Here is a 21,080-nt window from a genome sequence, read left to right as displayed (position 1 = left end):
TGTGTGTGTGTGTGTGTGTGTGTGTGTGTGTGTGTATTTTAATATGTTAACTCACTTCTTTAAGCAAAATAAACCATGTACTAGAAATTGTCCATACCCTTGATTTTTAAAATATAATCAATATAATATATCCTGGGGAAGAAAACAGAAGAGAACATAAGAGATCTTCCTCTTAACACCTGCAAAAGATTCCACTGGCAGATGTACCATAATTTCTTCAGCTGGACTCTTGTTTTGGTAATTTCTAGTCTTTTGCTCTTATTACTACAATGTCTTAACCAGCGGTTTCTAAGGTGTTGTACCAAGAACAAAACCATAACTATCTAAAAATCTGTTAGAATGCAAATTACTAGATCCCAGTCCAGATCTACTGAACCAGAAACTCTGAAGGTGGGGCCCAGGAATCTGCATCATAATAAGCTCTCCAGGTGATTCTGATGCATGTTCAACTATAGTATATACGGAGAAACAGTTTTCCAAAGTGGTTGTACCGATTTATACTCCTACCAGCAATATATGAGAGTTCCAACATAATTTACCACATTAACAGAATAAAGGAAAAAAATATATCTACTGAAATAGTAGATGAAGGAAAAGCAACTGATAAAATTCAACAACTGTTTGTTATAAAATCTCTTAGACTACAAATAGAAAGGAACTAACTTCATCTAATAAAGAGTGTCTACAATAACCTACTGTAGTCAACATCATTCTTAAAATGGCATAATATTCAAAACTTTACCTTATAAATATAGAGAAAAGGATGATTGACATTACCACTCCTATGTCACCCTTTACTGGAAGCCCTAGCCAGTATAACATGGCAAAAAAATAAAACTGCCACTACTCATAAATCACATGTTTGCATATGTGGACAATCCTAAGAATAAACCTATATATAAACCATTAGATTAGAAAATAATTTAGAAATGTTGCTGGATACAATATCAATGTTGGGAGAGGCAATCCCTCAGTGTTGCTACAAGTACTTGCTGGGTATGCCAAGAATGCAAGTCCCTGGATGCTGTATTTACAGTCAGCAACTCTGAGAGAAGGCAGTAACTCTTCCCAAAGTAGGCTTGCTTCCACTTACTATTTAAAAGCCCTGAAAGGAGACACAGAGCTGGCCAACAGGCACATGGAAAGATGCTTAACATGACTAATCATCAAAGATATGAAAGTCAAAACCATAATGAGATATCACCTCACACTTGTCAGAACAGCTATCATCAAAAAGACAGCAAATAACAAGTGCTGGCGAGGATGTGGAGAAACGAAACCCTCATGTACTGTTAGTGGGAATGTAAATTGGTGCAGCCACTATGGAAAAACAGAACAAAGATTCCTCAAAAAATTAAAAATAGAACTACCACATGATCCAGCAGTTCCACTCCTGGGTATTTATCCAAACAAAACAAAAACATAATCAGGAAAGATATATGCACCCCTATGTTCACTTCAGCATTATTTATAACAGCCAAGATATGGAAGCAATCTAAGTGCCCACCAACAGATGAATGGATAAAGAAGATGTGCTATGTATGTATGCATGTACGTACAAACACACAGCACATGCACACACACACACACAACGTGGCACATTACTCAGCAATAAAAAAGAATGAAATCTTGTCACCATGTGTGGCAACAATGATGGATCCAGAGGGCATATTATACTAAATGAAGCCAGAAGAACAAAGACAAATACTGTATGATTTCACTTATATGTGGAACCTAAAAAACAAAACAAATGAACAACCAAAACTAAACAGAAACAGAATGGGAACTCCTTGGCAGTCCAATGGTAAGGACTTGGCACTTTCACTGCCGTGGCCCAAGTTCAATCCCTGGTCAGGGAACTAAGATCCTGTAAGCTGTGCATTGTGGCCAAAAAAAAAACAAAAAAAACCCAAAAAAACCCAGAAACAGACCCACAGATATGGAGAACAAACAGGTGGTTGCCAGAGGGGAGAGTGGTGGTGAGGGGAAGAAAGAAACAGGTGAGGCAGATTAAGAGGTACAAACTTTGTTACCAAATAAATGAGCCACAGGTATGTAATATATCCTACCCTATGGGGAATATAGTCAATAATGGTATAATATCTTTGGTGACAGAGGACAACTAGACTTATCATGGTTATCATTCTGAAATACAGAAATATGGAATCACTATGTTTTGTACCAGGAACTGACAGTGTTGTAGGTCAACTATACTTCAAAAACAAACTCATAGAAAAAATGATCAGATTTGTGATTACCAGAGGTGGGGAGGTTGCGGGGACTGATGAAGGTACAAACTTCCAGTTAGAAGATAAATAAGTACTAGGGATGTAATGTACAACATGATAAATACAATTAATACCACTGTATGTTATACATGAAAGTTAAGAAAGTACACCCTGAAAGTTCTCATCACAAGGAAAAAAAATTTTTTATTTATTTATTTATTTTTTGGCGGTATGCGGGCCTCTCACTGTTGTGGCCTCTCCCGTTGCAGAGCACAGGCTCCAGACGCGCAGGCTCAGCGGCCATGGCTCACGGGCCCAGCTGGTCCGCGGCATGTGGGATCTTCCCGGACCGGGGCACGAACCTGTGTCCGCTGCATCGGCAGACGAACTCTCAACCACTGCGCCACCAGGGAAGCCCATGACATACAGTTTTAATGCAATCCCGACCAAAATCCTAGCAGGTTAATGGGAGCGGGGCATGTGAAAACTGACTAGCTGATTCTAAAATTTACATGGAAATGAGATGAGCCAAAAGAACCAAAAACTCCTGAAAACCAAAGAGCTTAAAACTCTTTGGTTCTGCAAATAAACTAACTGCTTAAACAACAGTTCTCAAGATTATATCCTGAACTACTAGTCCTCCAATGTGAATGGCGCAACAGAGTCAAAAGCACTCATTTAAGAACTTATTTAGTATCTGATTAGAAACAAAAATGCTTGCTTTCATATAAACATATAGACATAACAAAAGATTAACAAGTTCTGATCAAAAGCACTCATTATTTGATTTAAAAAACCAAAAATGTCACACACAAAAACCAAACAGCGACCTAGTAGAGATCTTTTTAAACTCAAATTTAAGAGTTTTCAGAAAAATATGTGAAACAAATTTTAGAACTGAGGCTTATTAAAGCCAGTTTTACACAGTTTACTGGAAGTAGTTTCAGGCTGTTGGATACATATGTACCATCCCCTGAGTATAAGATCATAAGGTACCATCTTTCAGATACATTATAGCACTGGGAATTTTCCATTTCAACAAATGATTAACATATTGAACAAGGTCAAAAGGGTAATGGACTATTCATATTAGATGCATTTGAATTAAAAGCTTTAGTAAATAATCTCTGACTTAGCATTTTAGTTTCTCCTGAAGACATTCAATGGGCCCCTCTGAAGTATTAGAGACACTATCAGAAATAATGGAGCAGTAATATCAAAATTGAAATTGAGCTTTATATAGTTGAAGGATTAATAGTTGAAAGAGTGCATGGTCAAAAACAGCAATCCTTCTCTTAAGGGAGAGTTTTATTTTCACAGTAGTCTTTCTTTAGAGGAACTTCATTTCCAGAAGTAACAGACGGTTTTAGTTCTAAATCCCTTCTCCTCACACCAAGTACAGTCTACTCCAAACTGAGCAGGCTGTGGCTCCTGATTACATTCAAACAGTCCCCTAACCAAAGATGAAGAGGCCTTACCTGAACACCTTCCCTTGCTTCTGGGTACCCTAACTATCCAAGTCCTAGTAGTGTAGCTGTCTTTAATACATGACAAAGCTAAAACCTCCAACTCAGACACTAATCACCCCAGGAGAGAAGAGAGCATCTCTCCCAAAGGTCTCTCACCATGTAAGTTAACTTTGCCCAAAGGAGTTTTTCTCTCCAGTATACTTTTTAAAGGTGACATTTCTCTCTCTATATAATCATCACTATTCAGTAACTTAACACATATATAAATGCTGTTAGAGGGCAGACAGGTCTACGGTATTTTAAGTAACTCCAAACACACTATGTATCAAATTCCTGAAGCAGTAAAATTAACATGAGCTCATGTTCCTGGAAAGAATTAGTAACACCTTATAAGTGAAAAAGCATATTTCACTTAATTTTTTTTTTGACATTTTGAAAGCAGACCAAAATTTACCAAAACTTTTTTCAGAAGATAAAAATAATGCTTTTGCAGTTGCTTCATGCTGCAGTATTTATATTTTAGGGGAAAGGCAGAGACTTCACTTAGCTACAGTCCTACAAAAAAGCAACAGAAAAGTTGATTTTAATCATTTTTCTGGCGTTATTCCATCTTACCTTGGATTGGAATTCCAAAAAGCTCGTCTCTGAACATTGTTTCCTGTCTGAAAATTAGGAACCAGAACTACAAACCTCTAAGTTCTTCCACCTTACACAGAAATCAATAAACCAGTGTTAACATTGGACTGAATTTCAAAGTTCTATTCTCTGTCCCTATCTGGCTAAAAGGTATACCTATATCAAGAGTTTCTATCCATTTCCAACTAGAAGTATCAGTTTTGCTGTCAGAGCTCTTTATTTTTGTACATAAAAGGAAGTGGGTTTTGATACCATCTCAGTGTTCTTCCTGTCTTACAATGCATTTGAAATAAAGTGATGTCAGATTGAGAGTAAAAGCCCTAAATAAGAAAAAGGAATAGGCGCATTTAGTTTGTTTTACCTTTATTAACTGCAACTGACTTAGAACTGCTGTGCAGCACGCTGCTACTATCACTGCTAACTACAAGTTTTCCATTTTAACTTGCACTGGACTACAAAAACATTCATAAATATATAATATAAACCTAAAATTCTACATTTCTATGCCTATGTCATATGCATGACCCATGAATGAGAGAAGCACATCCTATGAGAGACTAAATCATTCTTCATTATTGCTAGCTCAGCATTTATCCATTTCTGAAGACTATGAGAGCTGCTAGAGTAGTTAGCATGTCCATATGCCATCATGTGCACCTCTCATCTCCACCTTCCAAACACCACATAAAGGCCATTCTATACTCAGTTTAATAGGCTACAATCAGAAAAGATCTTTACTGAACATCTCATCTTAATGTAAACTGAGGCTAAGTAATATTGTGACAATTTCTAGAAGAATGAATCAGAGGCAGTTCAAAAATAGTTTATGTGGACCACAATTTTGAATTTGCTGGTACCTTGCTGTTAATATCTTCTATTATTATGCCAAGGGTGGGGCAAGGTTATACTATTTTAATCTACCCATTAAGCTACAGACAATGGGGTTCTATTGTTATTTTAAATCCTCCCGTATCATAATACATTTAGAGAGAGCCTTTCACAACCACGTAATAACCACTACTTCAAACAGCCACTGCAGTTATAAAGCAGAAACTGACACACCATTGTAAAGCAATTATACTCCAATAAAGATGTTAAAAAAACAAAAACAAACAGCCACTGCAGCATATGAGCTACTGAAAAGCAAAGACTTCCACAACCAAGGTTTTGTTCCCAGTTTACTAGTCTGACCTCCTTTAGTATCGACTTCCCTGTTTCCAGCCACATCCAGAAATTATGAATCTAGCTGTCTCTCTTGCCTGATGACTTGGCTTGGTTCCTAATCCTAGATCAACAATTCCCAAACTTAAAAAGAAAAATTTAAACTGGGGAGAAGCCGAGGAGAGACAGAGCCCTTAATACTTTTGGCTCCATCCTTCCAAAAACAGAGGTCTTTAGTACACTCTGAGAAACGTAAAGTCCTGGACACATTTCCTTTCACTACTGACAGGAATTACTTTAAAAAACACATATCAAGAATATGTCACAGGTCCCAACCTTGCCTTGCCTTTATTCCATTTGTTCCTAACACATGATGTCTGAGCTGCTCTCTAAGTGGTTGTGATCTTAAAGCTAGGATCCTCTGGTTTCAAAATTTGCCCAACTTGCAAGTGTAGTAGCTGTATGAGAGAGCACAGATAATGTCACCAATTACCTAAATCTTCTCCAGGAGTAGCACACACATTAACACAGAAATGATAATAAAGAAGATGATTTTTCTGTTATAGTTCAAAATCAATAGTTCTAGAGGTACTTAAAATTAATGAGTCAAGTATTCCAACAAGCATCACTCTACCTTCTAGATCCAAAGGCAACTCACCTATGACTCAAACGTAAGAGGTCATCCAAGCTAGGGAAACTCCTGGATGTCTATTTTGCTCTGGAATATCACTATATCAGTCCTTATAAAGGAACCAGCATGAGCTGGCTTAAAATCTGCCCTGCCATGTATGGCTAAATTTATCAATATTGGGATAAAAACGATTTGCCCTCTTCAAAAAGACTCTTGACAAGGAGTTACAAATAATTAGAAGAAGAGGTAATAAAATGTATCCTTAAGTGGAAAATTCATCCCAGGGAAGCTGCAGCAACAAAGATATTATTCCCTAAAGAAAGTTTTTGGGTAAGCTATGAAGCAGAAACCAAGCAGGAGATGAGAGCAAAGACCAGCAGACTAAATTTAGTCTTTGCCAGTAGAAATGAAAAGCATTGCTTTCCTAGTAAGGAGAGAGTTCTTAGAGCAATTAAGTCCTCAAATTTTAAAAGAAAGCATTAGAGAGGTAAATAAAATAAGAGCATCCTAAAAAAGGCTACGGGCAGCCAAGAGCTAAAAATAAACCCCGGTAAAACCCAGAGCCATGTTATCCAATGTGATGGCCACTAGCCACATGTAGCTATTTAAATTTTAGTTAAAATAAAATTACAAATTCAGTTCCTCTGTCACACTAGCTATATTTCAAGTGCTCGAAAGACACATGTAGCTAGTGGCTACTTTGTTGAGTTGGACAGCGTAGATGCAGAACACTTCCATCACTGCAGGAAATTCCACGGGACAGTACTGATCTAACTGGTAAGGGAAAGAGACTAACTGACGTGGGGTCTAGAAAAAGAGGAACTATTAACAAGGGCATTTGTCCTACAGCATTCAGTACTTTATGGAGGGATCAGGTGGATTTACCTTTCCTTTTCCACCTGCTCTTTTTTCCCTCCTTGTTGCTGCCACCATCACTGCTGCTGCTGCTGTTCTCAGAACTCTGGGAATCTGACTGACCATCACTGCTTTCTTCTGAACCTTCTGATAGCTCTTTCACCCCATCCGGCACATCTTTCTGAAAATGTAGGCATCCAATTAGGATTAATCATTACCATTTCAGCAAATAGGAATTAAATTTCTGATATGCATTGTTGTGACTTTTAATTGTGCTGATTAATTTTTAGTATCATAAAATTCAGTAGCAGAACCAGCTATAATTTCTGAATTCCTGTCATCTCTCTTCTTTGGGTCAAATTAGTTAATGCTTCCATCCATACTCAAAGATAAAAAATATACATGACAATCTTATGCAGGCACAACACAGAGGCTTAAATTGGACAAAAAACTTGGTATATTTAAATCCAGGTAAATGATGAAATGTTCAGGATAAAATCTATATAATAACAATTTTTAAAAATGTATGTACACCCATCATCCATGTAATATATATATATATATATATTTGTGTGTATGTAAGTACCATTACGTATTATAAAAAGTCTGGATAGCAAGTGATAGTGCATTATTTGAATCTAACTGGTTCCAAAAATTGGTAAGTAGCAAGAGTCAAACACAAAAGGAATGGTTTAAAAAAAAAAAAAAATCACACGAATCTTTGGTTTCTGCACTGGACAGTGAGAATGCTAATCAGAAAGGACACCTGTGTCAGCCACAGTATGTGAGAGATATAACAAGGTAGTTGTAAGATCAAGAACTAGGAAATTAAGACTTTGGGGGTTTGAATTCTGGCTTTATCTTCTCCTAATTATGCAGCCTTGGTCAAAGTCTTAAACTCTCATGCCTCAGTTTCCCTGTCTATAAGATGGGGTGACAGTACCTACCTTAAAAGATCATTCTGAAATTAAATGAGTTAATAAATATAAGATGCTTAGAACAAGGCCTGGCATATGATAAGAGCTCAATAAATATTAGCTACTATGTATTTATGTAGTATGTGAAATATATACATATAAATAAACACATTAGTGAATGTTATTTCTGAGTTATAAAACTATGGATGATTCTTTTTTCTTCTCAATATATTTTTTGTTTGCCCACATAATTTATTTTTATAATCAGATAAAAAGTAATTCTGACACATGACCCTCCTACCTATAACTAGTACTCACAACATTACAGTCAAGATAGTAACCTCTGATCTAATAAGGAACTGTTTTTTTCCACTTACGTTTATACTCTAGTGCCATTTCACATGTTATACACTTTCTTAAAATACATATCCTTTCCTTCAAAATACAGGAAACTTTTATAGAGTTAGTTGCAAACAAGACCTCTTGATCTGTAAGTTCAACACGCACTTTAAATACAAATATAACTGTCTTCTTCTTTTTTTTTTTTTTCCCGGTACACGGGCCTCTCACTGTTGTGGCCTCTCCCGTTGCGGAGCACAGGCTCTGGACACGCAGGCTCAGCGGCCATGGCTCACGGGCCCAGCCGCTCCGCGGCATGTGGGATCCTCCCGGACCGGGGCACGAACCCATGTCCCCTGCATCGGCAGGTGGACTCTCAACCACTGAGCCACCAGGGAAGCCCCCCCTAACTGTCTTCTTAAACTTGTGATCCCTCCAGGATCAACTCATGCCCCAAATCTTAGAATCACTGCACCCCTTCTTTTACCCACTCCAAATAGTTTACGTTTCATTTCTCTAATGTTCCTTGCCTCCATCTCTTTCACCACTCTCACAGTTTAGGCCAATTATCTCTTCCAAACAATCATAACCATCCTTTTGACAAATTTTCTTGCTTTACTCTTAAGTGTATCCTACTTGAATTATCTTCCTAAACATGATTTGATCATGCTATTCTCCAAAAAAACCTCTGCCGTTTCCTCAACACATACCTACCCTCCCTCCTTCTCTTTCTTAACCGCTCAGTCAGGTTTTCAAAAGCCTCCAAAGTTTGTTCTTCACCTAACATTTACCCCATCCTGACTCCTTACCACACTAGCCCACACACAGATTATTGTCTAACCACTCCAATTTACTTTCAAATCCATTCTGAATCCTTTTATCTGTGCCTTTGCTTAAGCTATTCCCTTGTCCTGGAAGGCCCTTCCTTCCATTATTTATCGGCCAAAGTTCAACTCAAATTTTACAACTTTAAAACAACAGAAAAACAAACTAAATCTTCCAGATCCCTTTATTCGAGGTTCATCTTTACTTCTCTATGCTCTCACAGTACTTTACAGCACTGTGTGTTTTGTGAGCATGCTATTATTTCAGTAACTATGTGAGCTGCAAGAGATCAGGGACCATAGTTTATCCTTCTTTATAGCCTCTACAGTGTCAGGTATAGAATAGGCATTTAATAAATGTTATTAACAATACAGAAGGTCTAGAACAACTAAAACCTAAAAGAAACACAGAAAGCTCTATGTGGGACTAGATCCCTGTAACCCTGTGAAGTTCAACAAGGTGTTTTAAAAGGAGGTATTATGGGTAAGTTAGATCTTTTTAATGTTAGTGGGCTACACACAACCAGTGAGCACAGAGATGACTACAGCCAAAACTAAAAAGGTAAGAGGGGACAGAGTCCCACATACACATGGACATAGTCATTGCATGCCAAGCATTAATTCTCCTTCTGCTGATAAATTTTCTTTGGGAAACAACCCTTGCCTCAATTCATCAGGCTTGAGAGGGCTTAACCACACTTTCACATCAAGGGTGATCATGAACTTAAGAGTGGCCAATCAGAAGACTCCATATGTTTGGTAACGGCAATCATTCTGGTATAGGCACATGGGCCAAGCCAAACCAATTAAGCCACATCAGAACTAACTAAAGGGCTCCGGCTTCAGTTCCTGAGACTCCTTCTCTCCAGACTTACAGATTGCAGAGTGGGGGCTGGGAGTGAAGTCATGTACCATGAGGAGAGGGCCTGCCTGAGACTGAAGCCAAAAGAAAGCGGAGAGACCCATCCCTGATGACAATCATTTGAGCTCCCGAATTCAGGCTGAGTTTCCCTAGAATTTTCAGTTATGTGAACTAATAACTTCTCTGTTTCACTCAAGCTCATTTGAGTTGGTTTTTCTGTTTGTAACCGAAAGGACACTGATAAGTCAAGGTCCCTTTTTAGTGCAGAAATTAGAACTTAGCAAGCCTGTTATGGTAAAAGAACATGGGAATTCAGTCAGATATGGATTCATATTCTGGTTCTGATACTATCTGGCCAACACTGAGCAAGAAAATCCAATCTTCTGAACTTTGGCTTTCTCTATCATAATAAAGGAATAATAAACACAACTCTGAATTGTAATGGAGAATTAAATCAGAAAGTAATATAAAGCATCAAGGCTGTATACTCCACAGTAATACTCATTATTATTTAAATATGTGACACCCTTTAAAAGTCACTGGAAGTCATTTTCATTTCATCCTTTCAAAAAAATACTATGGCAAAGAATGAAAAAAAAAAACAAACTATGGCAAAGAATGAAAAATGAAGTTACTTCTCCAATCTACCTACAGATGGTTACAGAGTAATTAAAAAAAAAATGTATTGGATACAGGATTGAAAATTTTACCTCTTCCTGAAAATAAGCTCTTCAAGAACAGAATTCTGTCTCTATGATGGAAGTATTATTCATTACACGTAGTTACTTCCTGTTTTCACTTTTAAAATGACTCCCAAACAAAAATATTTACCTTCAAAGTATACACTCCCATTCTACCTGGAACCTTATAGAAGATGCCCTCTTCACCTCGGGAGTTTGTGTGCAGCATTGCATTCAGGCATGCAAGAGGGGAAGTTCCACTGCCAAAAAAAAAAAAAAGAGAGAGAGAGAGAGAGAACACAATGATTAGTTTCTGTCTCTGAATATCCTATGTAACACTGAATTAAGATAAAATTAACAAATCAACACTCATTTGACATAAACACATTTTATAAACTATAAAAAGTCTATAAATCTAGAAAGGCTGCCATGGAGAAAATGGATGTAAAATTCCTTCCCAGTTATCTAAAGAAAAAATAATTCTATAATTTTCTTAATCCCAATTTAGCATCTAACATTTCAGTCAAGACAAATTTCTCTCACAGAAGCATCACAAATATATCTCTAAAGATTCTATTTCACTTACAATTTTATTTGTTAATACACCTCAATAAAGCTGAAAAAAATTTTTTTAATCTATTTCATTTAGCATAAGCCTTAAATGCCCAGAAGTAAAACAGGGAAGAAAAAGAAAACACACACAGAAATAAATAATATTAATCTCCCTGCATACTGCTGCACCAGACTGAATCTGAGTTATGGAACGAACACATTTCCATGCTCCCTTTTTTTAAATTGAGATATCATTGACATGTAACATTGTATTAGTGTCAGGTGTAAAATATAATGATTCCATAGTTATCTATATTACGATGGTCTTTAGACCTATCATGAGACCACTTTAAAAGACATAAAGCAGGCTTTGGAATATTCATCTTCTATGTAGAAACCTGGTTAAAAGTTTACTAATTCTAATATACATTTATCATATTTTCTAGAGTTTTAGGTATATAATAAATTATCTGTTGAAAATATACATATATCATTTTCCTTTCTAATTGTAATCAATTTCATTTTCCTATAGTAATATAAATGGAAATGTGTGGCATCCTTAAATTTAAAAAAAAAAACCAACTCACAATATCTGAGGGATAAGGCAACTTATTCGCACATTTCCGTATCTCCCATCTCAGTTCTCTGCTGGTACTACTCAATTACCCAAAGAAGCCTACTGGAAGAGGCTGCTAGATATCTTGGGTATCTAAAGATAAGAGTTCTCTGTGGGAGAGAGCAGGACCACTGCCTTTTGGTACTATGAAGGTGCTGAGGGTCAAAAACTGAAAAGATGGGGACTTCCCTGGTGGCGCAGTGGTTAAGAATCCGCCTGCCAATGCAGGGGACACTGGTTCGAGCCCTGGTCCAGGAAGATCCCACATGCCACGGAGCAACTAAGCCCGTGCGCCACAACTACTGAGCCTGCGCTCTAGAGCCCGCGAGCCACAACTACTGAGCCTGTGTACCACAACTACTGAAGCCCATGCACCTAGAGCCCGTGCTCCACACTCGCCGCAGCTAGAAAAAGCCCGCTAATAGCAGCGAAGACCCAACGCAGCCATAAATAAATAAATAAGTAAATAAATAAAATAAAATAAACTGAAAAGATGGAGGACAACAAAGAAAATAAAGGAAAACCTTTTGTTAAAGAAAATGATGAGGAGACTTCCCTGGTGGCACAGTGGTTAAGACTCCGTGCTCCCAATGCAGGGGGCCTGGGTTCGATCTCTGGTCAGGGAACTAGATCCCACATGCATGCCGTAACTAAGAGTTTGCATGCCACAACTAAGGAGCCCGTGAGCCGCAACTAAGGAGCTTGCCTGACGCAACTAAGACCCAGGCCAATCAAATAAGTAAATAAATAAAATATTAAAAAAAAAAAGAAAAAGAGGGACTTCCCTGGTGGCGCAGTGGTTAAGAATCTGCCTACCAATGCAGGGGACACGGGTTCGAGCCCTGGTCCGGGAAGATCCCACATGCCGCGGAGCAACTAAGCCCGTGTGCCACAACTACTGAGCCTACACTCTAGAGCCCACAAGCCACAACTACTGAAGCCTGCTTGCCCAAAGCCCGTGCTCTGCAACAAGAAAAGCCACCACAATGAGAAGCCTGCGCCCCACAACGAAGAGTATGCCCCTCTCGCCACAATTAGAGAGAGCCCACACATAGCAACAAAGACCCAACGGAGGTAAAAATAAAAATTAGTTAATTAATTAATTAAAAAGAAAAAGAAGGGCTTCCCTGGTGGCGCAGTGGTTGGGAGTCCGCCTGCCGATGCAGGGGACATGGGTTCGTGCCACGGTCCGGGAGGATCCCACGTGCCATGGAGCGGCTTGACCCGTGGGCCATGGCCGCTGGGCCTGCGTGTCCGGAGCCTGTGCTCCGCGAAGGGAGAGGCCACGGCAGTGAGAGGTCCGCGTACCTCAAAAAAAAAAAAAAGAAAAAGAAAAAGAAAAACACTGAGTATCTCCAGGCTGATTTTCAGTTATGTTTCTCTAATTTAGATATTTCCATGTTAAAAATACACATAATGCCATTCTAGTCAAAACTCCCAAGTTTGTATCAAATAAACATATAAAAATTGCCAAGAAATTTCTGGGAAATAAATGATGAGAGACTTGCTTAAGAAGATATTAAAATGTACTCTAAGCACATTATTAGAATATTAGTGAATAATGAATTATTGAATTGAATAATTATTGAATAATAATAATTAAATTAGAGTTTTATTGAAGCAATGTGTTTCTGGGACAGGATAAACAGGCAAATGTTCACTCTTACAGACTGCTGGTGGAACGAAATAGAAAATATAGAAACAGATCACAATAAATGTAAAAGGTACTATTTCTGTGCAGCAGGAAGAAGACTGAGTTATGACACGGTCACCTGTGGTGAGAATCTTTCTCTTCCCCTAAGAAGTATGAGAAAATAATACGTAAGACTTTCAGTCATACGACCATGAGGGGAGTATCTGGAATTTGGGTGGAACAACACAAAGGAGAGAGAAAGGAAGGGCTAGGTAAGGATTATAGAGGAAAACTCAACACCCAAAAAGGCAGACCTGAGAAAAGAGGAATACAGCAACATTCTTTTTTTTAGCAATATTAGTTATGCCACTGTATCCAGGCTTGCCTTAAGCCAGTCCCACCTTTGGAATTTTGTTGAGGTTTTAAGTCACAAACAACCGAGAGAGTCCTAAATAAAATAGTTTATTTAATAATTAATTAAATAATTATTTAATTCTCACAGCTTATATAAAAACATATTCCAAATGGATTCAAGGCCAAAATATAAAAAGTAGAAGGAAAACAGTATAACCTACAGTATAGAGCAACCTTTCTACATAAAAGAGAAAAAAACCCAAACCACAAAAGAAAACCTTAATAACTAAATAAAAATTTCTGTACAGGAAAAAAAATCATCAACAAAACTATACCAAGCATACCTAAAAGAGCTTTCTAGGAAAATACAAACAACCAATTAGAAAAAAATGGATAAAGGATATGAAAATGCAATATAAATGGCCAACAGAATACATGAAAAGCTGCCCAAACTTTACAGTGGTTAAAGGAAAACAAATGAAACCGAGACACCACTGGTCAGACTTGTAAAAATCAAATATATTCAGGTCTTTGTTAGCAGTACTGTACTAAGGTCAGTTTCCTGGTTTTGATATTGTACTGTAGTTATATAAGACATTACCACTGGAGGAAGTGGGGTGAGGTAGCCATGGGACTATTTTTATAATTTCCCATGAGTTTATAATTACTTTTTAAAAATGAATTGATAAAATCCATTGCAGGTAAGGTTATGGGGAAATGAGCACTCTTATATAGACTGTTGGTGGGACTGAAAACTGCTACCCCACCCCCCCATTTCTCAATTCTGCCTTAAGAAAGTAACACGCAAATATCCACTAAAATTAAAAATATTAGGGGCCACTGATGCAACATTCCCACTTCAATCTATCCTACAAAAATAAGGCCACAAAGACTTATGGACATCTATGCAAGGATTAACTCCAGCATTGTTAAAAGCGTCAAAACACTAAAAATGACCTCAAAGTCAGTAAGAGGATGGTTCACCATATGTTAGTAAGGTAACCAACAGGATATGAATCAATAACAGCAACATTAACAGCAAAAGGATTGCTAAATTCCAGGAAGCATTCTGGTTAGCCCTCACAACAATCCTTTGAGGTAAGCAAAATTATGACACCATTTTTACAAATGAACAAATGAATGTATTGAGGTGTTAAGTAAGCTGTTCAAGATCACACAGTGATTAGTCAATGGTGAAGCCAAGATTCCAGTAAGAAGAAAGAAAAGAGAAGCAGAACAGGAAAGAGACTGTTTAAAAAGAACATATAATCAAGTGAAAAGAAAACATGCTATAATCTGTAGTTCAATAACCTATCTGGGTAAAGCTTTGCCCCAATTTTTGGTATTCAATTTCAATATTAAGTACCAACTCTGTTTAGTACTGTTTACTAAGTACACAATAAACTAGGGTCTGTGGGGCCAAGGAGGAAAGCTTTCTTAGTTCAAAGTCTAATGGGAAAGACAGACAAGGGAATAAACTGCCACAAGCACCTGTAACCAGTGCTACCAATACAGACCGAAGTCCACAATCCCTGACCCCAAACACTTAAGGCCAAATGTTTCAGACATAAAAATCTGTTTGGATTTTAGAAAGGCAACATGATATGCCATATACTATGTAATATCACCAGAGATTAGTGGCAGCAATCCCATAACCAAACACAGTGAAACACATCAATATTCACACTAAGTGGGAGAAACAAAGACTACATATAGTTTTATGTCAGTTTCAAGAGAAGGTGTTGTTGACAAATGAGGTTTGTTACCAAAAGACTAAAAAACTTTTTCAAGCATTTTGGATTTTGGAATTATAGAATCGAGAACACAGGCTTGTGTATATATAAAGTACTTTAGGTCAGAGAGAAAGAAACAATCTCTTCTAGGGCTTAGTACCTAGAACCAAAAACAAAACCAAACAAACAAAAAGCCAAAAAAAAACAAACAAAAAAATCCCAACTCAATCAAACCAAAACAAAAAAAAACTCCTTACAGTAAAACCCATAAAAATGAAAGCAAATGGCACACATGTACATCTGGTGAAAAGATGTGGTAACAGAGATACAGACACGATCATATTTTCCTTGCAAATCCAATGTAATTTTCCTTTGAAGGAAATAAAGTTTCGAAAAACCCACAATACACACAGAACACTATATTGTTCAAAACAATAATATAGATTTGATTTCAAGAAAACATAAAAAACCAGAGAATACTTGCAGAGTTTATTTTTATTAATAATGAAGCAATGGCAGAGAAGTAAAATAGGCTACACTGCCCATGATGGCAGGAATATACCTTCAAGGGAAGTAACTCCAGAATGATATAATGAAATAAAAATAACTGAATAACTTGAAGGAATAGGCATCACCTTCATGAGTGATAAAACACTAGTACTAAGGAGATCATACTGACGTAAAGTCAAGTAAATATAATATGGGCTTAAGTCCTGACACCTGTAGCAGCTGAAACAAGAACACCTCAAAATATTACATAACTATCATGAGATAATTTAGCTTTTAATTTTTTTGTCCATGCTCAGGAGACTGGCGTTGGGGCAGGGGTTGGGGCCAGCTCTCAAGGAAAGGAACAAATGCAGTGCTGTAATTTTATGCTGATCTACCCCATGAAGGAAACATACACAAGGCCCAAGAACAAAAGTAACTTCAGTCATGCTGTCAACAACCTTATTTAATTCTCTCTGCAGTAAAAGTGGTTCCTTAGCAGTAGCCAGCAGGGCTGAAAAGACCTGAGGCCTATAATCACACTGCTCAGAGGAAACAACATAGTAACTCATGAAAAGAGACATCACTGTGTGGCCAAGAGAGCCAGATTTATGTATTCATACCAATGTGAATTTATATCTGAGTGTGGCCATGGGCAAGTCACTGTAAACACCCTTAATTTTCTCATCTGTGAAACTGAGGAAATACCATCTAATCTGTAACTTGTGCAGAATCTCAATTCATATATAAAGTGTATGCCACAGAGAAGTGATTCAGTAACTGTGGTAGTTACCTTAACAACTTGCTCCCCCATTCCAGTTTCATAATGTTCCAGTGTTCCCTACCTATCTCAAGTGACAGTAACTTCTCTCACCCCCATCAATTCTCCACTCTGAAGCCAGAGTGACCTTTTAAAAACAAGCATGGGACACTTCCCTGGTGGTGTAGTGGTTAAGAATCTGCCTGCCAATGCAGGGGACACAGGTTCGATCCCTGGTCTGGGAAGATTCCACATGCCGCGGAGCAATTAAGCCCGTGAGCCACAACTAGTGAGGCCTGCGCACTCTAGGGCCCACGTGCCATAACTACTGAAGCCCATGCGCCCTAGAGCGCACATGCCACAACTACTGAGCCCACGCACTCTAGGGCCCGCGTACTGCAACTACTGAGCCCGTGCACCTAGAGCCTGTGCTCCACAACAAGAGAAGCCACTGCAATGAGAAGCCCGCGCACGGCAATGAAGGGTAGCCCCCGCTCGCCGCAACTAGAGAAAACCCGCGCACAGCAACCAACCCACCCAAAAGAAAAAATAATAATAATAAGTAAATAAAAACAAGTATGATCGTGCCACCTCTGCCCAGCTTAAAATTCATCCATGATATAACAATGTTCTTAGAATGAAGTCCAGAATTATCAAAGTGACCTGACCCGCCTTCCCCCTCTCCACTCTGGCCTACTCTAGCCTTCTTTCCATTTTGTAACTTACAATTCTCCTGACTTCTTGGCCTTTGTACTAATTAATGCTTCTGCTTGTAATGATAACCCTCACCTTTTCTCCTAGCAAGCTCCAATTAATTCACTCTTCAGATTTCAGCCTCAATGTACCCTGTTTAAGGAAGCCATGCCAATGTTATATAGAATCCAATACTTTTCCTAAATACATATCATTTATAACTACATATATTGTAAGGAAAAAGTTTTAATTTAACATGTGACTCCATTGTGGGCCAGCCAGATTCAACAGCATGTGATTTCACTGAAGCTCTGGGAAGCAGATTCTCTCTTCTCTTCTATATTCAAACCCGAAAGCATATAGGCTCCAGGACCTACAAACAATTCTGCAACTATGATGGATGAGCCTGATGAAAATGGAACAAAAATGAAGGAAGCAGAGCTGAGAAACTGATCAAACTGCCAGAGCACCTGGATCAAGTTCTGCCAGGTTTTCTTCACTTACATCACACAATTAATTTCCTTTGATGTTTAAGCCAGTTTACATTGCATTTCCTGTTATTTACAACTGAAAATACCTTAACTGACAAAGCATCTAGGTCGAAAGCATTCATATTGACAGAGATATGAAAAGGATGCAGAAGAAAAGTGTAGGATATTCAAAGGTGACAACTCTCTCCTACCAATGAGAAAATATGTTTATGAATACACAGTGTATACTGAATAAGAAGAGGCAAAGTGCTACTAAACCTGTACAGACGAACTCAAGCACCCAAGATACTCAGAAATATTTATCTTAACTTTTTTCTAAATCTTAAACTTCAAGGACTAAGAAAGAATCAAGCTGAGACCTAGGCATGAAAAGCAAAAGTGGCAGAATGAATTACTGTTTTTAATTCATCATTCACTCCCTGTATCATGCCATCTTACAGTAAAGAAAATATATTTATTTCCCTGCCCCACTGATGTTGGGCTTGGCCGTAAGACTTGATCAATGAAATGATAACAGAAATGACAGAAACAGCAGCTAACATGTGGTTGCATAGTCTGACTTACTCCTGACTGCCACAAGAGCAGGCCACTGATTCTAGGAGAACAGAGAACCCACAGCCTAGAGCCAAGCCTAGGCAACAATAACTGAGCCCCAGCTCCTCTAAAGACGTGAAGAAGAAAAGGAACTATTCGTTGTTATAAACCACTGAAATTAAGACTTACGCAGCAAAAACTGACTGATAAGCCCTGTATAATGCAAGGAACATCTGCCTTCTTAGCAATACTCAATACCGGACAGTAAAAAATTTATATCCAGCCAAGATGTCATTCAAACAAAGAAGCAACAGAAAGATATTAAGCCCATGAAAACTCAGGGAAAAGACCACCCATAAACTTAAATCTAGCCAACAAAGAAATAAAAAAATTCAGGAATGGAGAAATGTTTAGAGAAAAAAAAGTAAACAGCTGCAATTATAGTGATATAAGAGAAATGCAAATGCTTTCTATTTTTTTCAACTTTCATTTTAAAAATGACAACACACCTTCAGAATTTTTCTATTTTCTTTTCCCTCAACTTCAGAGATTATTTAGGAATTAATATCCTAAATGAAGTATATTTATAATCTTCAGTGAAAAAATTAGCAATTTTCTTAGTTTCTTCAATTAAATGCAATAAACAGTGGTTAGTCCTGGCTAGTGAATTTCAGGATACTTTTCTAGTGTACATTTTTTTCATTACTGATTGACCTGTTTTTGGTCATCAGGAATCATTTTTACAAAAATATTAAACAGTCCAAAATATATGAATAAATTACTAAAACAATATAACTTCTGAAACAGAGTAAGGCTCTTTTTCAAAATCACTTCCTTTTCACAGGGCATGCTATTTAAAACAAAACAAAAATTAGAACAGCAGGTAAGGGGGCAGGGAGACTATATATAGACTGAAGTGCAAGACTTCCAAAGAGAAAAGACACAATGAATAGCAAGGTATTTGTTGACCAAGTATTTTGTACAAGAAGAGACACACTCAAAAAGAGAGTCAGTCACAGATGCCCACAAATGCAAAGAATAGGGATACCTATATATAACATTTAAAGATCAAGAGACAAGCCAAAGATGAAGGGGCTGGGAGGATTCAGTGGTTTTAGAATGAGTATGTTTAGATTGTATCACCAAAACTTGTAATTATTTCAATTATAGGGTAATGATTGTTAGGGGGAAAATCAGCTATTCCCTTGAAGAATATCAATATAAATGCAATCACGACATTTTGATAATAACGCGAAAAGTTTGTTACATCGAAGTATATTTTCAAATAGAATTACAAAGGCTTTGCAAACCTATGACAGAACAGCTTACATGTTAAAATTTACCTTTAATCTAAAGTATGTTTGATAAATGATTCATTATACTACAAATCTGTTTAGGCACCCATGCTAAAGACTTCTCTTAATGCTGTTTGTGTAGGGATTAAACTGTTACTTTCTACTTAAGCAATAAAATAAATGAATATAGTAGAAAATAATAATCCACAGAATAAGAGAAGAATCTATGAGTTCATACTAATATAAATAAATGAACAAATCAATGAATGGGGGAGAATTCTTTGCATGTAATTCCAACTAACAAAGAAGAAACGATGGAATTAGAAAATCACCATATGTGGCCACCACACTGCAGGCAAGTATTATCAGTGGAAGTTGTGGTGGACATACTCTAAAATGACCCCAATTATCATCACTTCCTGTGATGTAAATTTATCCTGTGGTGTAAAATTATCTATTCAAGTCCTTGCTTTTTATTCTTTTGTGTATATACCCAGAAGTGGAATTACTGGGTCGAATAAAATCCTACAACATTTTTTTTTTTTTTTAATTGTGGTACACGGGCCTCTCACTGTTGTGGCCTCTCCCGTTGCGGAGCACAGGCTCCAGACGTGCAGGCTCAGTGGCCATGGCTCACAGGCCTAGCCGCTCCGCGGCATGCGGGATCTTCCCGGACTGGGGCACGAACCTGTGTCCCCTGCATTGGCAGGCGGACTCTCAACCACTGCGCCACCAGGGAAGCCCCAAATCCTACAACTTTTAATCATTCTTTACCTTACTCTCACTTTACATAACCATCTCTCAGGTGCAAATACCTACAGACAAGAATCAGATAAAATCCACAGGTTGACAAGGAGCTTCATAGGTCATCTAGTCCATTCACCTACAGATGCTTATATATCCCCTCCTAAAACGTCATAAACAGGTTAATCATCCAGTCTTTTGCACAAGCATATAATGTGGTGGAGAATCACTATGTCCTCAAGCATTTCCAAATATTCATAAATTCTTCCTTAAGTTAAGCCAAATACATCTTCCATTTTTTAGCCCTGATTTTATGATGTAAATCAGTGGTTATCATGGTGGAAAAATTTAGGAGGATCTTTTCCTTCCTCTCTGTGATTTTCTCTACTGTCTAAATTTGCTAAAATGACCTTGTAATAAACTATCTTTGTAAGTGGGGGAAACAAATTTAACATTATTTCTTCACTAATCCATATGACAGCCCTTCAAGTACTTTAAGACTCTTCATGAAACCCTGAAGTCTTTTTCAGATTTTTGGTCTCTCGTCTCCTCACTGGCATCTCCTCCCCTGCAACCAAGCTAAA

At 37.7% G+C, this 21,080-nt stretch overlaps 1 protein-coding gene across 1 annotated transcript in view; it reads right to left on the bottom strand.

The window, feature by feature from the left end:
- The window catches only part of ASXL2 (ASXL transcriptional regulator 2), a 123,256-nt gene that overhangs the window by 37,774 nt on the left and 64,402 nt on the right, over positions 1 to 21,080 (bottom strand). The window contains exons 3-4 of the mRNA XM_019943113.3: positions 10,754 to 10,862; positions 7,011 to 7,161 (exon numbers count right to left, since the gene is read on the bottom strand). Coding sequence (XP_019798672.1) covers positions 7,011 to 7,161; positions 10,754 to 10,862 — 260 coding nt within the window. The remainder of the gene's footprint in view (positions 1 to 7,010; positions 7,162 to 10,753; positions 10,863 to 21,080) is intronic.

The sequence above is a fragment of the Tursiops truncatus genome, chromosome 14, assembly GCF_011762595.2.
Source record: "Tursiops truncatus isolate mTurTru1 chromosome 14, mTurTru1.mat.Y, whole genome shotgun sequence".
Classification (NCBI taxonomy): domain Eukaryota; kingdom Metazoa; phylum Chordata; class Mammalia; order Artiodactyla; family Delphinidae; genus Tursiops; species Tursiops truncatus.
Note: the sequence above shows the minus strand (reverse complement) of the source record. Positions and strands in the feature narration are given on the sequence as shown.